Consider the following 15,831-nt stretch of genomic DNA (forward strand, 5'->3'; position numbering starts at 1 on the left):
GCAAAACTAACCTATGACGACTTAACTTTAAGTCGTCTACTTTTAAAAAAATATTATTATTTTAATTTTCACTAGACGACTGAAACGTAAGTCGTCCAAAAAGTCAAACTTCTGAAATAATCCAGTCAAATGCAAAACTAACCTCTGACGACTGAAATGTAAGTCGTCTAGCTTTTTTGGAGTTTTTTTTTAACCAAACAATAGTAGACGACTTAACTTTCAGTCGTCCGAAATAACAGATTTCAAAGTCAATTGCAAAAATAACCTCTGCGTTGACCAGACGACATATAGTTTAGTCGTCTAGACAACTTAGATTGAAGTCGTCCGCGTCTTCTCCACTAGTTTTTAAGTCTTCTACGTTAGTTTTTGAATAACTTGTATTTTTAAGAGTGATAAGTAACTTCAAGATATGTAAAACTCATATTTACAAAATATGTTCTCTCCCTTAGTTTTACTAAATTTGACTAAGTTTTTCAATGCAAACTTATAAAAAATATGATATGCTTTGACTAGTTACTATTGTTTGTTTCCATCTCTTACCAACATTCTTGTTTATTAAGATGAGAAAAAGGCCATTGGAGTTTATTATTGCATATGAGAGATCCAAAGATAAGAAAAAGGCTACTGAAGTCTATTATTTCATTGATTTGTAAATGTGTAAACACATTGTTAGCACATTTAATACATCTTGGAAAACATTATTACTGATTTTACAAAAAATTCACAACTAAAAGAGTATACATGCAATTCATAAAACAGATCACAAACAAAACTATTATAGATCATTCATCTACAAAGACAAGCTTGGATTCCACTTGAGTAGACAAGACCAGACAACTTTTAAGAAGTTCAGACGACTTCTAAGAAGTCCAGACGATTTCCAGGAAGTTCAGACGACTTTGCCAGAAGACTTTTAGGAAGTTCAGACGACTTCCAGACGACTTTACTGGAAGTCCAGACGACTTTACAGGAAGTCCAGACGACTTTTAGGAAGTCCAGACGACTTCCAGACGACTTCCAGATGACTTCCAGACGACTAACAAGTAAGTCGTCCCAGAAGTTTTCCAGATCTGAAAAACCTGCATATTAAATCCAGATCTGAAAAACCTGCATATTCAAAAACGTTCAAATGGCTTAAAAACAGAAAAAAACGAGTGGAAGATTATATAAATCTACCTTTACAGAACACACAAAAATACATATCTAAAAATAATAGATCTACCTTTAAATTAGTGGAAGATGAGTACCAAATAATTAAAAACCTGCAAAAAAAAAAATAGATTAGTAACAAAGACATGAGACAAAATTGAAAAATTCATATAAAGTTTGGTGTTTTCAAGTCAAAGAGATTAGAGTGGGTTTGGAGAGTTTTAGTTTGGGAAAAAAGTAAGAACTTTATACAACAAGAAGTTACCAAATGAAGAAAAATCAGACATAAGAACTTACCAAAACGCTCAGAAAAATCCAGACGACTTCCTAGAAGTCCAGACGACTTCCTGGAAGTCCAGACGACTTCCAGGAAGTCCAGACGACTTCCTGGAAGTCCAGACGACTTTGTCAGAAGACTTCCAGATGACTTCCAGACGACTTCCAGACGACTAACAGGTAAGTCGTCCCAGAAGTCTTCCAGATCTGAAAAACCTGCACATCAAATCCAGATCTGAAAAACCTGCATATTCAAAAACGTTCAAATGACTTAAAAATAGAGAAAATGAGTGGAAGATTAGATAAATCTACATTTATAGAACACACAAAAATACTTATCTAAAATTAATAGATCTACCTCTAAATTAGTGGAAGATGAGTACCATTTGATTAAAAACCTGCAAAAGAGATAGATTAGTAAGAAATACATGAGACAAAACTGAAAAATTCATATAAAGTTTGGTGTTTTCAAGTCAAAGAGATTAGAGAGAGGTTGGAGAGTTTTAGAATGATGAACATTACATTTTTGTTGTTTACTATACACAGAAATAAACTTAATTATCTAATTAAACACTTCATAAAACCAAATCAAACTTGAAAAGTGTTTACTATACACAGAAATAAACACATATAGGTGAAAACTAATTTTTGAAAAAAACATTTTAGTTTTCCAAAATCTAGCCCTAACAATACATACAATACTACAACATATGTTTGCCAAACTCCTAAACCAAAGTATTTCATGATTCACTACTTCCACTCATATATCTTCAAAACAAATCAATTTTATCATATCTTAATTTATATCAGTTAAAACTGTTTATAATTACTTGATTTTTATTTTTTACGAATCAAAATATTTTTTTACAAGATTTATAAATTATTTTTAAAATAAACTGGTACCAGACGACTTACACTTCAGTCGTCCAGACGACTTACACTTCAGTCGTCCAGACGACTTCCAATATCTCAGACGACTCAGACGATTTACTGGGGCTATATTCGTAAAAATGGCTTCTGTTTTTTTGTTTGGTCACAAGGGGCTGAGCTGTAATTTCACTAGGCTTTTAGGTTAGTTTTGCATTTGATTCAAGTTTGGGTATAGGTTTGGAATTAAAATCAAGTTGTGGGTTAGTTTTGGCAAAAACCCCTAACAAGTTGGTACTGATTTCGTCATGATTGCCATGCAAGACCAATCAAATTACTACAGTTTTCCTTTTGTTCGAGCACGTTGATCCATTCCTTTTTTTGCAGCGATCAATTCTTTGACAACGAAATCGTGAAGGGAGAGTTGCACCATGTGTTAAGTGTGCTTGTTTTCACACCGTTGTGTTTGTGTCGGCGATACTTAAATACTCCCTCTGGGTACAAGTACATTATGCTTATGGTTGTTCACACAATATTAAAAAAAAAAATATTTATTATTGTCGATTACTTTTTGGTTTTACTTTTAGTTAGTTTAAAGTTTTATTTAATTTTCAATAGAATCCAAGCACTTACATTTTTTTACATTTTGATTTATATTTTATTTTGAAAACAAAATGCATTAGTTGAAAGTAGAATGCCAATCTTTTGTATAGAAAAAAAAAACTAAAATATCATGCATTGGTATAGGGATGAGTATAATTTAATATAATTTAGTTATAATTGCATTATTTTTTGTTTATGACGTAATTAAGTCTATATCCCAACCACTTTTTATATTTTTATATCTATTTTCTAGTTCTCTTTCAACTTATCTACTGTTTTTTTTTCTTCCGCTCGTAAGGGAGAGCTGCATTCTATGTTTTTTTCACTCCATGCAGACCCCGATTCTGACCCCATTCCTATGATTCAAAATGTATGGGGCTTAGGATTTTTTAAGACTTTTAGAGTCTGTTTATTTGATTTATTGTTAGTATTAATGTAGTAACATAATTTTTTGAAGAAGTGAAATGCTAGAATTCACAAGCTGTGGAACCAGTTTAAAATGCAAAAACAAATAAATCTTAAATACTGTTTTTTTTGTTTTCATGAGAAAAAAAACTAATAAAGCAACATTATGTTTCAGGTTAAGTTTGCTATTTAAATTTAATTTTTATGAACTATTTAGGACCCAAATATTTTTATTTTGTATTAGACCCCGAATATCTCAGGACTGGCACCATGCCATTCTTTATTTATTACTCCAAATTCAACCGGTTTAAATTCATTAGGGTGTATAGTAGAGATGTGATCTTTGATGAGAAATATATGGTAAATCATGCGAGATCAGGCCGAATGTATGTGAAGTTGAGGTTATAACATAAATTCTGAAACAGATCAGAAACGGTCTTGTAGAGTTAGACCATCAACCGATAGTGATGAACAGTGTACAAAGTAGAGAACGGTTAACAACGTGTTAATAACATACATAAACGTGTATCGAAGCCCTTGTAGTTGACACAGATTATCAGTCTTGCCCTTGCAGTCTACAAAGGGTTGAAGACATGATCAATTAAACCCTTGCAGTTGACACAGATGATACATCCAGTTTTTTCATGAAGCTATAAATATTAAAGAGAGATGAATAGGTGCTACGAAAGAGTCAGTGAATCTGGATAAATATCGGACTTGAGATTTTATTGACTTGCCAAAAAGGGATGCGATATGTCGCAAGTAAGTTTCAAGAAGAAATTGGGAGTGTATGGAAAAGAAGCTGTTTGGTTTCAAAGACTTGTAGCAAGCAATTGTGGTTCGCCCAGAAGCTAGATAATCTATACTATTAAAGCATAATCCTTCTTAGAATTATGTTCCTAATTTTCCAATTAATTGGATTCTTCTTAGTTTAGAAAAACTTACTATTAGAAAAGAAAGTCGGCTTTTTAGGGCTAGAAATAGGGATATATATTCACAAAATCAATTAAAACTCAAAAATGGATATTTGTGTAAATAAAATTTTCTCTCAAGTTTTTTTTTTGCTTTTTCAAGTTTTATTTACCAAGTTTTTTTTAACAAGTTTAAACTAAGAGGGAGATAGCAGAAGATGAGCACAAGGTGAGAATATAAAGACTATTTTGTGTTTAGTGATTTTCTTAGTTCCAACGCAAAACGGTAAATAGATGGGGAGACTGAACTTGGTCTGTGTTAGTATAACCTCATATGAAGCTAAAGCTTTGTAAGGAGCCATTCCATCAGTTAGAGTGACTACAGAGGAAGCTATGTGAACTTTTCATGATTAGTTCGAGTTCCTGCACAGCTTGCATTAGGCTCATAGTTCTGATGTATAGCTTAACCTATACATACAACAGTAAACCCAACAAATATTGCTGTGATGATGATTATAAATAAATTGGCTAACAGTCTATGATCAAGAGAAAAATTATTAAGAATTACAAGGTAACATCTCTGATTTTGTAGCTTCAAAATGGAAACTAGAAGAAGTGAATCGTAAGTGTGTTCCAGAACCATCATCGTTCCTTCTTCACAATATATGCAGACTTGAACCAGTTCCTGAGATTGATCTGAAGTGAAACTTCCTGTAATGTATTGTTCATTTCTGGTCGATATAAACAGCGTCAACATCATCAAGTTCAAGCAGTTTCTGCATAAGCTCTTTGTTCAGTTCCATGGCCTCATCATCCACCTGCAACAACCCCAGTAATCACATTTCCCAGCGAATGAACTGATGAATAATGATAAGAGTGACTTTTATATGAGGGAAAGACAAGTTTAAATGGAAGGCCAAGGGATCATATCTTGGGGGTGTAAATCTATCAGTATTAGGCATGAGGAAAAAGGTTATGGCACAGAGGAAAACAGTACAGAGCAAAGGTTCGCTACCTCAACTGTAGTCAGAGGGAGAAGTTCAGAGCCATTGTCAGGCTCAAAGTTCACTCCTTCATCACGTAGCTTGGACAACACTGTTGAGTAGTTCTCATTAGAAGTTACAATTTTGTAGTACCTGAGAGACAAGAAACAGATGAAACAAAACAAAACAAAACAAAAAAACATTACAAAAATGTACTTGTGAATCATCTCGAAAAAAACAAAACAGTGACAGTAAAAGTGTATACCTTTCTTCCCTATCTTCATCAGTATCATCTTCATAACTAGGGGGATCAATAACATCCTCAGCACCAGCATCTAGAGCAATAATAAAGAGCTGGTCTTTGTCAGCCTCGGTGACCTTTATGTTGACGACCCTAACTCGTCTAAACTTGAACATGACAGATCCTGAATCAGCCATTTTGCCGCCATAATCCTTAACAACTGATCTAACAGCTGCCACTGAACGATTAATTTTGTCTGTTAAGACCTCCACTACCATACTAACTCCACCATACCCATACACCTAAAAAAAAAGTGTTTTTTTCAGAGTCATCAAAACACAAAACTAGAGTTTGAAGCATTTGTGACATAAATAAACCTCATAGATCTTCTCGATAAAATCTTCTTGGCCCTTCTCAGAAGCCCTTTTAATATTACGCTCCACAATGTCCTTGGGTACATCCAGGTCTTTTGCTTTCTCAAGGATGGTAGCTAGAACTGTATTGGACACTGGGTTTGGACCCCCTTTCCTGACACTGCATAGTCTTTGTCATAAACCTTACCCACACAAAGAAGTTGAATCCAGCAAACTAAACATAGAAGATGCAACACAGAGAAAGAAGACTTACGCAGATACAACCTCCTTGCCAATCCTACAGTATAGCTTCGCCTTCTTTGAATCTTGAGCCCCCTGTATTCACCACAAAGTTCAAGGTTCAAGTTTCTAAAACACAATCTATTACCAAACAACTCAAAGACATTTCATCGAACAGGTGGTGGGCAACAACAATGACAAGCTCTAGAAACAACTTCTAAATCGATTATTCCTGAAACTATTTACAATCAGGATTCAGTAGTAAAGCATTTGTGTAATCATTGAAAATTGGAACCTTTCGGCCAGCGATTTTGGAAGAGCGACGACCCATACAAAGAGGAGAAGATATCCAAATCTTTCTGACTTGGCGATTGGTGCACTTCTTCTGCTCATGTGTGAAGTTGGAAGTAGTGTGAGTGGAGATTGAGGAGAGAGACGAGAGGGAGTTGGGGATGGTGAGAAGAAGACGACGACGATGATGGTTTGCGGAGTTGAGAATGGATCTGGAAGAGACGACGCCATTGGAGAATCGGAGGAGGAGTACTCCAACAGCGCCTCTCATCGTGCAGTGGGACGACGCCATTGTTCGATGGATAGAGAAGAGAGGGAACTGAGGTAAACAACGATCGTAGGCCTGGGCAATCGGTGGTCCAGTCGGGTTTCGGTTTGGGTCCATTCGGGTGTCGGGTTGTCGGGTTTACGAAAATCAGACCCATTCGGATATTATAAAAGTTCGGTCCGGTATCGGTTCGGTTTTCGTCGGGTTCGGTTCGGATTTTATAACTGTGTCGAAAACCAATAGAAACCGAAATATGTATGGATTTCGGTTCTTAATCGGTTATTCGGTTACGGATGCACTAATTTGAATTCGGGTTGCCTAATTTTTGAGCGGTTAAAGTCGATTTGGTGCACGGTTAAACTTGATACAAATCAAACCAACGTTGATTCAAACTCTAAAAGACCTCTGCTTTACATTTGGAACTCATCACGACCTATGCCCAAAACTAAGACACAAAGTCACAAATGACAACATACCAAAGACATATTCAAACTCGAGACAACTGAAAGGCAAAGCCAAAGATGAAAGCAACATTAAAACTTTATTAAGATAGATGTGATACAAAGATCACCATTATTCAAATGAAAAACCAAAACAAAAATCACCATTATCCAAGTGATAGCCAAAAGAAAGCAACATAGATCAATAAATAAATAAAAACTCTTTGAAACTTCAATCTCCAGCCTTCAACCTTCAAAATCCAGACTTCAATCATCAAGATTGTGAGCTTCAAACTCTGATATAAAGGCAAACAAAAATCAGTTACATGGCCAATAATACGCGCAAACAAATAGAAAAGAAGTGCAAATGAATTCATACCTTTCTCAAGCTTATCAAACTCTTCAACATCAGCTAGGATTTGCTCATTTGTGATGATGGTTTCCTTAAGCTTGATGTCAGCATGAAGCCATTGCTCAGTACACATAAGAACCTCTATCATGTAGTGAGTCAAGCAGCTTCGATAAGGCTCCAATATCCTCCCACTTGTGCTGAATGCACTCTCAGATGCCACTGATGAAACCTGCATAGCCAACAGATCTCTCGCCATCTCTGCAAGAACCGGATACTTCACTTTATGCACCTTCCACCACGACAGAATGTCAAACTCCATTCCCGGTAAGAGCTTTGGGTTCTCAACCGCCTCTTTCAAGTAAACTTCAAGCTCATCCCTAGTGTCTTCACCTTTTTCTGCCACAAGTTCCTTGTACACAGCATCCATCCTTTCATAACCGAAATCCTCAACCACCAGTTCCATTCTGTCTACTCCTTCTTCCTGAGAGTCTTGAGTAGAGACGCCAGAGGCTTCAGTTGGCTGTGATGCTTGTACAGAAGCTACTTTCAAACGCATGCTGTACTCCTTAAACATGGATGTGAGGAGATCAGTCACCGTCTTTGCCATTTCCTTAGCCTCAAAGCTGTCTTTCCCATACAGCTTCTCGAAACAGAGCTTCGCGAAATGCATCTTCTGTGTAGGGTCGAAGATGGTTGCTAAGATCAACATTTTGTTGACACCCCTGATGCCATCCCAATACTTTAAAAACTTCTGCAACATTTCTGATGCCTTCAACTTCAGCTCAGAGTCTACGCTACTAGCTAAACCCGTGAGATTTCTCTCAATTGTCACTATCTCACCGTAGCATTTGAAAGCATTGACCTTAGATGAGGCAGAGACAACCAAGGTGCTATTGTAAAAAATGACCAGAAACCTAATAAGCTTCTCCACAGCTTTCCAGTCCCAAGAATCAGGTGGTCCACACCTCTTAGCCCCATTATCTACCTCTAGAAAATAGTCATTGTACAGCCTATCTTCTGCTTCCATTCTATCAAATGCTACCTTAAACTGTAATGCTCTAGATAGCATAAGGAAAGTTGAATTCCACCTAGTCTTTACATCTAGGGGCAAGCTACCACGAGTCATCTTACCATTTGTGACTCTCTGATCAAAGGCATTTAACCTAGTGGTCGAGGACCTAACATACTGAACAGCATTCCTGATAGCTAACACATTCTCACTTAAATCACCTAAACCCTCCTTAGCTATCAAGTTTATAATATGAGCCGCACACCTCATGTGTAAAAAATTCCCGTCTAATACAAAAGCATCAGGGGAAACGGAAATAAAGCTCTCATGAAACCTCTTAATAGCAGAAGTATTTGCGGTAGCATTGTCTACTGTGATGCAAAACACCCTCTCAAGACCCCAGTCAGCTAAACACTCTAAAAGAACATTAGAGATTGTCTGACCTTTGTGATCCATGACATACTTGAAGCCAATGATTAACTTCTTCAGCTGCCACTGCTCGTCAATGAAATGTGCAGTGATAACCATATAACTTGCACCTGCAAGACATGAAAACCAATAGACACAATTTGTATAAGCGTATAAAAATTGGTATAAGCGTATAAAACCATTAACAATTAGTATAAGCGTATAAAAAATGGTACCTGTCACTTGAGATACCCAAATATCAGTTGTCAGTGAAACTCTTTGTTTATTCGTCATGAGTAAGTTCTTCAGCGCTGCTTTCTTGTTCACAAACATCTCCACAATGTTCCTTGTCAATGTCCTTCTTGAGTGGGGCTTGAAAGGCAAAACCTTGCACAATAAGACATTAAAAGAGTTAGTAAGTTTGACGATATCAAAAAGCTATAGTAGTGTTGTAAAAAGTTAAAGGCTACGTTACGTAAGGTTGTACCTTGTCGCAGAAGTGCTTAAAAGCAGTACTTTCAATGAATGAAAGTGGCAACTCTGCTAACACCACGAGCTCGTTGCAGGCTTCTCTGAAAACCGCTTCAGTCAGTTTGGATGCCTTCAGGTTGCCTCCATTACCAATCTGCTGTTGATTCTTTTTCTGCGAAGTTAACCACGCTATGTGCTCTTTGCAAATTTGAAGATGCTGCTTCAGGTTAGAAGTTCCTGACTTGGATGCACATGAAAAGATCTTCTGGCAATGGTGACAGACACACTTGTTTCGATTCTCTTTCTTTCGGGTGAAATGCTCCCACACAGTAGACCTAGGCACGACCATCTTCTTCACCTTCTGCGCCTGAGATGGTGCTCCAGATGTAGCATTTGCAACCGCAAATGTCTCTTGGTACTCTTGGTCTTCACCTTGCATTTCAACGTCAGTTGCTTGGTTATCGAAAGCTGAGGATGTCATCTGCAAGATAAAAAAAACTTTTATAAGCTTTAGACTTATTTAACTAACAGCATATAGAAGAACTAAGTTTGAAATAGTAAATACGAGTTCTACTAGAAACAGCAAACTAACATTGCAATATGAAAACTAGAGAGGCACTAACATTAATTCAAGTTAGTTCAAGTTTAAGAACTGAAGAACTAACATCATTTCAAGTTTAAGAACCAATAAAAGAACAGCTGCAGAACTAACATCACACGCATCATTACTTATTATACACGTATCAGTACATACAAGAACCGCTGAAGAACGCGTCATTACAAACAAGAACAGCTGAACAACTAACCAAACTACAATTCGAGTTTAATGTCCAATTCTTTTCAGACTAAGCATGAAAATCACACGACTTCACCCGAAATCCGAAACCAATAATATTATCTATCCAAAATCTATATTTGAAAAAGAAAGCAACATGAATGATACATCGAGACTGTACTTTGAGAAGAAAATAAGCACCTCGGATTGATTACTTTGAGGTGGAATGGCTTCTCAAGTCTAAGGATTTGCAGAGGCATATATAGGATTAGTAATAAGGGTTTCGAGTTTGAATCGACAATAGAATCGTTGAGAATATTTGATTTTCGGGTAAGGGAAAGGATTTCGGATTGCATGATACGCAAGTTGAGATTTTGGAAAGGTTTGGTTGAGATTTTCGGAGATAATCGTGGTGTATCTACTCTCGATTCGAAAATGGAAGAAAGAGGGGCTAGGGTTGAGATTCGTCGGGTTTCGGTGGTTATGATTCGGTTGTCGGGTTTTTACCCGATCCGACCCGACATCCATTCTAACCCAAAATCACGACCCGAATGGTTATTTAATATAATCCGAAACCGAATCGAACCGCTTTGATCGGACCGGATACCGATCGGTTGTTCGGTTTACGGATATATTGCCCAGGCCTAAACGATCGTATCCGATTCCTAAAATCAAAGCCTTGGATCCGACCCAATAACATTATAGGATTTGGGTTATTTTGGTGTTGAAAAAATAAGGATTTGGGTTATTTTGGTTTAGAAAGGTTCTAGTGAGGAACCCAATATGTGTTGGTCGGCTTGAAGACCGCTCAATCCAACGAAAAGGGAATGACGGATACTGAAATAGTTGTTTTCAATTTAAACTTGTTTCAATTGAATTTTGTGTAACACTTTGGTGGGTGTACTAAGTAGACTCCGAGGGTAATACAATAGGTTCTATATATATCCTAAGCGTAGGTTTGTTTCGAACATTCTAAAATCACAGTGCCAGCGTCATGAATGTGCCTATCATGAAAGAAGCGAGTAGCAACAGACGGTTTTCATGCCGAAAATCATATAACATTGAAAGATTTCACTCTGAAAGCTTACAAAAAATACATAATAGAAGAATCTGAAATACCCTGCAAAAAGGCAAACAGATACACCTCACTTGCCTTCTTTCATGGCGACCTCACTGATTCTCTTCTCTGCAATTTGCAATTCTCAGACAAAATGCAATGAACCAGCACCAAGCTTCACACCTAACTCTCCCAACTTCCTTCCGGAGCACTGAACAAGGCATGGCCTTTACGTCCCAACCACAGTTATTCAAGCTCGCTCACCCCAGCGTTTGGATACTCGCCCCATATCCCACCAAACAAACAAAATCATTTGAAAGTTCTCTTTTTTTTTTTCCTTTTTTTTATCCTTCCATCTTTTTGGTTTTTTGAAATCTTTTTTTCCTCCTTTTTAAGCTTTTCTTTTTTCAAAATTAGGTGTGCTTACCAATGAGTGTCGAATTCTGGAAGCTGTAGTCCACCAAAGCAACAGTTAGTTGCTCTGATTCTTCTTATTTATTTATTTTTGTTTTTTGGTCTTTATCCTTTTCTTTATTTGCAGGCTCTCATTACGATTGCTGAGACCCTCACACTATCGACTTCAAGCCCAACCTGTTGCTGCTACAAAAAAATACCAAGAAAACACCAAAAAAAAGAGCATAAAGAGATCATGATTTGCATAAATTAACAATGGGTTGCAAAAGTACATGCCTCATCAGTGAATTCTGCAATGATTCTGACCTAGCTCCGTCTTCCGGCCTCCCCATCCCCATGAGTAAATTATTTGTCTAAGCCACGAGAAAAGGAAATTTATAAGCAAGTAGAGCAGTGAATGAAAAAATATATAAAGTTTTCAAGTAGATGCTACACAATAAAGCATGGAAGTAAGGGATCTGTCAATGACATATATTTATATATGCACTAGTTAGGATGCACAACATTCTATTTTAAGCTAGTTACATCATATGTTTATTTATTCTAAAACAAAAGTACGAGGAGGATCACCCTTCAACATGTCATGCACTGGGTGGTGACATACACAAGCTACCAAGCGCGGAAACTCTACAGGAGAATAAACCTAATGCCAAATGACAAGAGTTAGAATAAAAAAACCTGAAGTTCTTCTGACAAACCACTTTTCAACAATCCATCTGAATGCAAGTTTCTATGTTCCCCAGATGAATCCAAACTTGCAGCAGCCAAAAAACCCTGTAACAACCCATGATGACAAAGACTAGTACGTTCAAGACATTTTTTTCCCAATTTGTTACGAATTTAATACTATAATCATCGGATAGGAAAACTCACCTCATGATCAAGGCTCCGCCTACATAATCCATTCTGCAAAACACCATCAGCAATTTCTCCTAACATGGATTCCCTCTCAACTCTATCAACATCCTCTTTCAGATTTGGTCTCCTTGGAAGACGTTGCTTGTCAGTGTCATTGATAGATGCAGAGTCCACAACACGACCTTTTTCTTTATTCTGCCCACCTTCACATGTTACCACAACACTAGGATCAGGTCTCGCATCCTTTCCTACAGGCTCAGCCAGGTCACGACAGCCTTGAACTAGAGACCTATTATCCACTTCTACGTTTTGCTTGCTACCAGAGTTAAGATCATTAGGGATGGAGCAACCAATATCACTAGTTACTAAGCATTCGGTTCTAGGACCTGAAACAATGCCAATCGGGGGAGTCCCACCAGTTGTGATAGCACTACTTTCAGGAGAAACTACATCTACACTAGGTGGACTAACAGATGCACGCTTCTCAGGTTTCTCTGGCCTTGTATCCATCAATTCATTGTCGTTTTTTCTCTTGGCATGTCTCTCAACATTGGCGGACAAAGATTCAACCGGCTCACCAGGTTCTCCGCCTTGTTGATTCTGGAGCTTGGGTTGCCGAAACCTTTTGTATCCGTTTGGAAAAACAAAAGGAGGGAGCTGCCGTCTACGAACATGAGAAACAAATACGTCCATCCCAGGTCTCCAAAACATATACATGTTTACGTCTTGCCTGAACTCATCCACAGTTCCACGTATATCAAACTGTTGACACTCTTGGCCACCATATCCTTCTGCCCTTTGCAAGCCCATGAAAAAAGCACAATGCCGAAACTGCTTGGAAGTGTCCACGTACTCATTTGGTTGAGGATGGCACATTAACATCCCATTTGTGTCTCGTTCTATCTGCGTTATTGGATAAAAAAACAGAACACAAACCCTTCAGTTATTGAAATTTTTACCAGTAAAAATTAGAGAGCACATTGAAGACACTAAAGGTGTACTCAACATCAAACGAACATAAGTCTATATACCTTCAAGGTCAGCTGCCGGAACCTTGACTCCACCCAACCCTTCCAAGCCAATAAATCTTCTGCATCTGCTGCTAGTACATCAACCTGAAGGTAGTTTTTATATGCCTCGAAGAACATATATTGCTCAAATAAGGAACTCCAGTGTTGTTTGTTTAACTCAATCTCCTGCAGACAAAATGATGCTTAGCAATAGGAACAGAGGATACTGTTCATAAACAAAATCGTCTCCCTCACCTGACAGATCTTGTTACCATACTGGAATTGCTCCATCATAACACGAAGAGTGCTTTGAGAGACATTGTAACTAGAATTCATGCATGGGTAAGCAGGAGTTATTATTGGCATAAGATGATAGCGGTCACGGTGATACTTTCGCGGATCCCAGACAGGAATCCCAAGCTCATCCTCTTCTATTGCACAGAGCATGACTGGATTCGGCCAACGCCATTGTGTATACACTCTAAAGAATCGAGAAACCAACATACTGGGAATAGCATTTGGATAAAGCTGGCACAGGCGTGCAACCAGAAGCGCCCAGTTTACGCCACCAAGAAATCCAGTAACCTGCTCAAAATAATAGAGATAGATGTCAAGAGCTTGAACATTTTTTGTCTAACAGATGTAACGTTCAGAAAGAAAACACATTACATTTGAATAGACCCCACGCCTCTTAGCCCAGTACTTCATGCATCTTAATGTTGTCCGGAAGTGCTACATTTGCAAATAAATGTCAGAGATAGCTTACAAAATGTGTTAAGTCTATTTACCAAAAAAAACTGGCATTCAACTGACTTTACCTCGAAATTTGGAACGAGTTTAAGAATCTGATCAGCAACTCTGCAACCATTGAGACTGCGGACAGTTTGCTCATCAACATCAGAAAGCACAGAAGAGTTGGAGATATCCAGATCCTGTTAGAAACAAGGGATCTGACTCAGCAAGAAAAATATAAACTTTGGCGAGAATTCAGCTTAGTACATGTATAAATCATGCCTGAAGGTTCAAAAAATGGCAACCCAACATCTAAGTGTTTACTAAGGCCAAATTTCCGAAAATAAGTTTCTTTGATATCTGAGCCCCCGAAGAGTATGACACTATATGTGACCATTAACACGCAACAGAAGCACGAAAACCACCAAACTAATCACCCCTAAGTTTGAGCGGAAACAGAAAGAGGCTACACTGAAATTACCTGTGGCACAACAAGAAGTGAGATGCTAGCATACAAAAGATCAATAGATATTCCTTGGAACTTAAATTTCATGACAGGGACATGGGCATCGGTAACAGGTTGAAGGTCAGTCACCTCTTCCATCTCAGCCAATATATCACGCAAGATGATGAAGAAATCCTCCTGCACGAATAAACCCGTTAGAAAACTTAAAAACAATACGCATCAGTAAAAGACGTGTACAAAGTGTCACCTCTCGGTTAACATAAGACGGGCCAACACATAAAGTATCAATATCAGCCCCAGGTCCGTGCACCTGCAAGTCCAAAAAAAAAAAAGATCAATAATAATCCAAGTAAACCATAACATTTAGCCAAACAGATTACAATGAGTAGCAACTTACTCCAAGGCGGTAAGATCCAAAAGTGAAAATGAGAGCGTTAGCGTCCTCCATCATCTGATCTGAATATCCCCTCTGATGAGTTAACTCTTTCACCCACTCTTTTACAATCTATACATGAATGGTAAAGATTAGACCTTAAAACAGCAAACAAGGTTGAGCCAATTTCGAACCTGATCAATGCGTCCAAGAACTTCCTCTCTCCGCATGGTTTCCTCCTTGCTCTCGTACAGCCCCTCATCAACCAGAAACTACGGATAACAAAATCAGCAAAAATCAAACTCACAAAAGCAAAATACACAGAAGAGATTGATTGGTTACCTTCTCCAGCTCCAAATTACGCTTCAAATCAGCCGCGGAAGGACCAGAAACAGAGAGCGGCTTCGTGATTCCATAGCTTTTAAGAGCTTGAGTTCCCACCATGATTATAAACCCTAAGCCGATCCAGCAGAAAATATATCTATATAGCTATCTAGGAAGATAATTATTATATAGATATTTTAAGATCTGATCGAAGCAGAGATCATGATGATTTCGAAATCTAATAAGGAAAGGGAATTCAAATTTCGAAAAACTGGAGACGGAAAAGGAAACCGAGAGAAGAAGGAAGTGGCGAGAAAAGCTCGGAAGCCCTAAATCGGTGACTAGAAATTCAAAGAGGAGTCAAAGAGAGAAGGACGAGGAGGTTACAATCAATTTTTTGACTGGTTCTTAGGAGGAAGAGAGAGAGAGAGAGATGGAGACGCAAAGGGCATACGAGAGGGAAGGAGAGACGTCTATTCGTCTAGATATTTATTAGGTGAAAACCAGACTTATCATTGAATAATCAAAACGTTTTTTTTTTATGTTTACTTGAAA

At 37.8% G+C, this 15,831-nt stretch overlaps 2 protein-coding genes across 3 annotated transcripts; both read right to left on the reverse strand.

Moving 5' to 3' along the window:
* Window positions 1–4,694: 4,694 nt before the first annotated feature.
* Window positions 4,695–10,918, reverse strand: LOC103864693 (probable transcriptional regulatory protein At2g25830). The gene is made up of 7 exons (XM_009142453.3): window positions 10,700–10,918; window positions 6,324–6,659; window positions 6,063–6,124; window positions 5,813–5,969; window positions 5,460–5,737; window positions 5,227–5,347; window positions 4,695–5,029 (listed from the first exon to the last, which is right to left on the reverse strand). Exons 2-7 carry the CDS (start codon window positions 6,609–6,611, stop codon window positions 4,937–4,939), a joined length of 999 nt encoding a protein of 332 aa, XP_009140701.1. The 5' UTR covers window positions 6,612–6,659; window positions 10,700–10,918; the 3' UTR covers window positions 4,695–4,936.
* Window positions 10,919–11,052: 134 nt separating this feature from the next.
* On the reverse strand, window positions 11,053–15,751 carry LOC103864694 (nuclear poly(A) polymerase 2). 2 transcript variants are annotated; one of them, XM_009142455.3, is made up of 13 exons: window positions 15,295–15,711; window positions 15,147–15,224; window positions 14,977–15,084; window positions 14,827–14,889; window positions 14,595–14,756; window positions 14,200–14,313; window positions 14,051–14,113; window positions 13,637–13,966; window positions 13,403–13,567; window positions 12,387–13,274; window positions 12,192–12,287; window positions 11,790–11,866; window positions 11,053–11,696 (listed from the first exon to the last, which is right to left on the reverse strand). In XM_009142455.3, exons 1-13 carry the CDS (start codon window positions 15,394–15,396, stop codon window positions 11,666–11,668), a joined length of 2,277 nt encoding a protein of 758 aa, XP_009140703.1. In that variant the 5' UTR covers window positions 15,397–15,711; the 3' UTR covers window positions 11,053–11,665. The 2 variants fall into 2 exon arrangements, with proteins under 2 accessions (XP_009140703.1, XP_009140702.1); XM_009142454.3 differs by having other exon boundaries at window positions 11,053–11,866; window positions 15,295–15,751.
* Window positions 15,752–15,831: the final 80 nt, after the last annotated feature.

The sequence above is a fragment of the Brassica rapa genome, chromosome A04 (assembly GCF_000309985.2).
Source record: "Brassica rapa cultivar Chiifu-401-42 chromosome A04, CAAS_Brap_v3.01, whole genome shotgun sequence".
NCBI lineage: Eukaryota > Viridiplantae > Streptophyta > Magnoliopsida > Brassicales > Brassicaceae > Brassica > Brassica rapa.